Genomic DNA, 6,000 nt, shown 5'->3' with positions numbered 1-6,000 from the left:
GTCTCCTGTTCCTGCTGCCATGCCTTCCCCCACTATGTTGAACTCTATGCCCCTGAAACTCTAAGCCAAAATGAATACTTCTCCCATAAGTTGCTTTCACCAGAGAGTTTTATAACAGCACCACCAACAACAGAAGTAACCAAGACTTAACTGTCTTTTAGAAAGAAGCTAAGGCAGCACAATGCATCAAAGATGTTTTGTTTAATAAGAAGTGCTAGGGCCCCTGTGTGTGTGTTAATATCAAGAAAAATGAACTGAGACATAAAACTTACACTCTAAAACATTAACTAATGGATATCAAACGCTTTAATGTAAAATGAAAAGACTTGCAGGAAGTAAGACTTAGCTGAGGTTATAGATTCTGTGGTGGTTTCAGTAGGTATGACTCCCCATAGACTCGTGTGTTTGAACGCTTGGCCATAAAGGTTGGCACTATTAGGAGGTGTGGCCTTGTTAGAATGGGTGTGGCCTGGTTGGAGGAAGTACGTCACTGTGGGGGTGGTCTTTGAATTCTCATATGCTCAAGCTACACACAGTGTGGCTCACCAATTCCTTCTGCTGCCTGCAAATCAAGATATAGAGCTCTCAGCTCCTTCTCCAGCACCAGTCTGCCTGAATGCTGCCATGTTTCCTGCCATGAAAATAGTAGAATAAACTTCTGGCACTGTAAGCCAGCTCCAAATTAAATGATTTCTTTTATAAGAATTGCCTTGGTCATGTCATCGCTTCACAGCAATGGAAACCGTAACTAAGACAGATATGAACAAGATGTTTTAGATACAACACCAGAGTTATGATCTATGAAAGAAATAATTGATAATGTGGACTTGACTAAAACAAAACTTCTCTATGCTAGACAATATCAAAATGAGACAATAAGCCACTGCCTAGGAGAAAATGTAAAAATCATTTGACAAAGAGTTGTTATCTGAAATACACAAAGGGTTCCTAAAACTAAAAAGTAATAATAGGAATGGCTGAATTGTTCAAAAAGGAGCAAAGTGCAAAGCATCTGAACACATTCCTCATCAGAGATGCAGGAGATGCAAATAAGCATATCAAAAGATGCACAATACCTTTCTTGGGATCTATCTCAATTTAAAACAGTAATGAGATGCCATTGTATACCTCGTAAAATGCCCACAATCCTCAAAACACAATGCTAAAGAGGATGTGTAGCAACAGGAACTCATTGTTGGAAGTCTTTGGAAAGCAGTTTTAATGTTTCTTATAAAACTAACCACACTGTTACTACAACCCAGAATTGCTGTTTGTTACTTGCATAAAGTGCCAGGGAATTATTTTATTTCCACATGAAACCTTGTTTATGAATTCTTAAAGCACCTTTACTCACAGTTTTACAGAATTGGGAATCAACTAAAATATCATTCACTAGATGAGTAGATAAGAAAACAATCCATAAAGTATGTGTGCTGCTGAGTCAATGAAACTAATCTGAAAATGCTATATATTGTAATATTCCATCTGTATGGACTCTGACAATGGGAAACCTAGGAAAGCAGGTCAAAAGATCAGTAATTGAGAATGGAAGATTTGTCGAGCTGGAAAAATATACTGTTTCACACTGGCATGAGGAACATGTGTCACTGACATTTTCCCAAACCCATAGGAGGTCAACACAATGAGCAAGCCCCAGCGTAAGTTGCAGTCTTTGAGTGACAGGCTATAGCTTCATCACTTGTAACAAGTCTACCACTCTGGTGAGGGGTTGCTATGATTTGTAAAATGTAAAATGTGTCGCCTGCATGATCATGTGTTAGAAAATTGTCTCCAGCTAGTGGTATGATTCTGGAACATTGTGGAACCACCAAACAGCCTGCAGGGAGTGTCTAGACCCTGTTTGCTATCTCTTTTCTGCTTTCTGATTGACCAAGATGTCAATAAGCCATGCCACAGTTCCTACTGCTATGGACAGAGCTGCCCTGAATCGCCACGCCCTCCCCACAGCAGTAGTTAACAATCTCTGATACTGGGAGTCCAAGTAAGCCTCCCCCCCTTACGTAATTACTGTCAGATATGTGGTTATAGTGATAGAAAAGTATCAACCAGCAATGTTGGTATTGAGAGACATTGTTAGTGTATAAGTGTGTGTGTTGGGGAGGGTTCCTCTGTGCCTTCATCTTAAATAGTTATAAATATAAAACTTCACTGAAACATGAAGCCTTTTTTGAAAGCAACACACACACACACACACACACACACACACACACACACACACACCTAGAAAGGGTACCTTGAATGCTTAGACTTGATCCTACAAAAACAAAGAGCCATTGAAGATTTCTGAGCAAAGATCTTATTTCTGTTCCTATACCACACTGTCTTGCTTTAGTAGTACCTGCCTGGAACGACAGAATTTCTAATCTGCTCCCCAACCTGATGCTATGCTCTGTTTATATAGTAAAAAAAAATCTCTCTCTCTCTCTCTCTCTCTCTCTCTCTCTCTCTCTCTCTCTCTCTCTCTCTCTCTCTCCCTCCCTCTCTCCCTCCCTCCCTCCCACCCCTTCCTCCCACCCCACTCCCCCTTCCTCTCCTCCCTCCCTCTCCTTCCCTCCCCCTCTCTCTCAGCAGTTTTCCTTCCAGCGCCTGTGCAAAAGCATCCCAGGTTTATTAGCAGCCCTTCCCTTTGATGAAGGGAATCTCTTCCTCTGTGCTGTGTTATACTGCAAATCTGGCTAGCTCCTCTTGGGAAAACAGAAAACAAACAAATAAGGTCTGGTTCTGTGGAAGATGCACAAGACCAGAAGCCTTACAAAACAGGGTTCTAATTCCCACTCTGAGTGCCTAGAGTGTAAGTCTTTTTTTCTTTCTTTCTTTTTTTTTTTTTTTTTTTTTTTTTTTTTTTTTTTTTTTGGTTTTTGGTTTTTCAGGACATTTGACTACAGTTCCAACTATAAAATGGATAGACACTCTTTCCCGTCTCTTCTAGCCATAAGTCTGTCTAACTTTAAATGCAGGGTCGGCATGCCTTTTACCAAGTCCGAAGTCCTGCCTTATCATACGGATGTTGGATTGTGTTTTGTTCTTACCCCGGCCCCCCACCGCCCCCTCCCCGCTGCCCCGACTGCCTCATGTTATCCCTTCTCCTGGCCTGTTCTAGGAGGTTGGCCAGGATCGTTTGCCCTTCCAACTTTTGAGAGTTTTTGGATTGCTTAGCTCGAAGCAGAGGCCACTAAAACAAACCCTTTCTGCGTTGGGACTCATGACTGGGCTGAGAACACGAGGCTACTTCTCTTACCTGGCATCCAAAGAAAAGGGAGCGAGTACTTTTCAGAAAACAAAAAGAGCCTAGGAAAGACCTTCTTTCTTAGAACTGCAGCGTAATCAATCTTCTGGAAGAGAACAGCTCAAGAATAAATGTAACATTGGTAAAAACTACCCTTGACAAACAGGCTTGACTATGGATGAGTGCTAGCAAACCATGTGGCACACTAAACCGGAAGGAAGTGTATCCCTCTGTCTTTCCTCTATCCCTGCCAGAGACTCCTTACCCATCTTGATAACTCTGCACTGAGCCCAAACGAGCCTTGAACCCTTCCCAACACACTGTTTCTTGCCTTCATTAGTCCTTCAGAGTTAACGCTTGACTTGAAACCTTTTTTTTTTTTCATCACAGTGAGCTTTGTAGCAAAGCCAAGTGACAGTGTCTATGTGGTGCAGTGTCCCTCTGAGCACTGATAAATTGCTCAGCCCATTAGCTGCGGAGAGTTCCCGGTGTGCTTCTCCCTCAACAAGCATTGACCTCAGTGAAAAACAAAATTTCCTTGTTCAAAGTCAGACCTTCCCCCCAGGAACCAGACCCCATTAAAGGCCACGTTTCCTCTCTCGATTTTAGGTTACATTGGAAAAGCAATCTGAGCCCCAGAGCTCGAGTACCTGAGACTGATGGCAGGTCCGATTCTCACAGCCAGTCATGACTTCCTCACTTCCCTGCAAATACAGCCTCCAAATGCTCTTCATTCGGTCTGTACACACATCTATTCCTGGCTCTGTTTCCAGGGAAAACTAAGGAACCAGAGTATGTCTATCCTACAAGCAGGAAGTAAGCGTGCTGTGTTTAGCTTCCTAAGGTCTACCTTAGGAACATGAGTCAGTTCACACCAATTTCTTAATCCTACATTACACTGAAATAAACATAAATGTCAAAGCAAATATATATATATGTATATATATATATATATGATGTTGTTTATAATCAGCAAAATGCAAGAGCTCTCTCTCTCTCTGGTCCTGTAGATGTGCCAGGTTAAGGAATCAGAGTTGCTACATAGCTCCTGAGTTCCTCAGCAGTAAATGGAGCAAACACTGTAGGTAAGAGAGCAAAGCTGAGCTTTTGCTATGCTTTGTCACTGACTCACTTGGATGTACACAAATCATTTCTTTATTCTATGTGTATACAAACATATGTATAGAACATGGGGATTATCAGAGAAATCATCCCAAACCTAGGAAGACAGAAAAATGTACCCCGACGATCTTTCAATATTTACTGAAAATAAGCCATGGAGAGACTGTTTGCAAAAATATGATTTAGTTTGTCTTAGACTTGCTGTTATTGAAAGTCTCCAACTTAGTGAACATATTTCTTACCTGACAGCTTTGTTCATTACATATGTTAAATAATTTCTTCCCATGGAACAATAACCACAAAAATATATAGCCGATTTATATGTAACCCAATAAGCCTAATAACATTTCATATGTATGTATATGGTATATATATATATATATAGTTAGTATATATGTGTGTGTATGTATGTATGTATGTATGTATGTATGCATAAAAACACACATATACTGGCTCCTTTTCATAGATGGTTTTCAGAAAGTCAAAAATAACAAGATTAAGAGCCTCTCACAAGATGGTATACACATCATATATGTATAACATATCAGTCATATGTATGGATTGTTAAACGCATTTTGAACAAACACTAACAGTATAATGGCTCTGTTACTATTTAGCAACTAGAATAAGATCTCTTGCTTATATTTGCCTATGAGTCATTTTTTTGTTTTCTTGAAAATCATACTTCAACAGTTTATGTTCTCTGTGACACTGGAAGAAAAGCAGTCCACACACTCATCTGAAGAATTCAAGAATGAATTCTCTAGGAAGGGGTGTCTTACGAAGGTCCCGAGGGGTCATTTATGTGGAGATCCTTTGACATTTTGACCTTCATCACAGCCAAACACTGTGAGAACTCCCCGGAGCTTTCCCACAGAAGTTATGTCCTCTAGGATCTGTCTACCCATCCTCCATCACCACTCGTCACTTAGCAAGGTGTCCCTTCTGCCTGCATTTCAACACACATCCAATGTGCCCAGCACACGGTGCCCAATATATACTCCAAGAAATTAAAAGTTTTCATTTTTCCCAGTAACTAAAATTTGCATTAGCAAGCCTCACTTCGGAGCCCTGGAAAAGACAGACGTGTCACAGCCGGATAGACCTATATTCCATCTCATCATTGCTATTTAGTGGCTAATTAGCATTGTAACCTTGAACCAGAGAGGAAAGCACACAAACCTTGCTTTCCTCCTCCATCGTATGCAAGTAACCTTCATAGGCCCATTATAAGGATTAAAGTTTTACAAGTGTGTAAAGGCACTTAGCAGAGAGCCTAGTCCAAAGCCACCCCCACTGGCAATGCCTTTCCCCGACCCCCTCCCCGGGCAGGATCTGGAGAGCTTTGAGCCTTGGCTGCACTGCAGCTTCACCCCACCCCCATGGCAGCCACAGTGATCAAGGGATGGGAAAATAACTCTGTTCAAGCAGGTGTCACTGTTCTAAACCTACAGTCTCATTTCCTGATCGTGTCTTAATCTGCTCGTCCGGTGGTGAGAGTTGATTTCTTGCACATTCTTATATCAGTGGGAATTTCTGCCCTTGGCTGACAGGCATTATGGGCTGGCTTTGACATACAGCCCTACAGGGCCTGAACAGCGCCTATTCTTTCCCGGTCCTGAAAGGGAGCT

The 6,000-nt window shown here is 41.5% G+C and overlaps 1 protein-coding gene across 1 annotated transcript in view; it reads right to left on the bottom strand.

Annotated features, from left to right (window-relative positions):
• Positions 1-3,964: 3,964 nt before the first annotated feature.
• The window catches only part of LOC311589550 (lysosomal Pro-X carboxypeptidase-like), a 113,475-nt gene continuing 111,439 nt past the window's right edge, over positions 3,965-6,000 (bottom strand). Inside the window, exon 9 of the mRNA XM_084768076.1 lies at positions 3,965-4,050. Within this exon, the coding sequence (XP_084624202.1) occupies positions 3,999-4,050 (52 nt within the window). The 3' untranslated portion in view covers positions 3,965-3,998. The remainder of the gene's footprint in view (positions 4,051-6,000) is intronic.

The sequence above is a fragment of the Acomys minous genome (assembly GCF_964271855.1).
Source record: "Acomys minous genome assembly, chromosome: 2".
Taxonomy (NCBI): Eukaryota; Metazoa; Chordata; class Mammalia; order Rodentia; family Muridae; genus Acomys; species Acomys minous.
The sequence above is the reverse complement of the archived record's forward strand: the minus strand, read 5'-3'. Positions and strand labels throughout refer to the sequence as shown.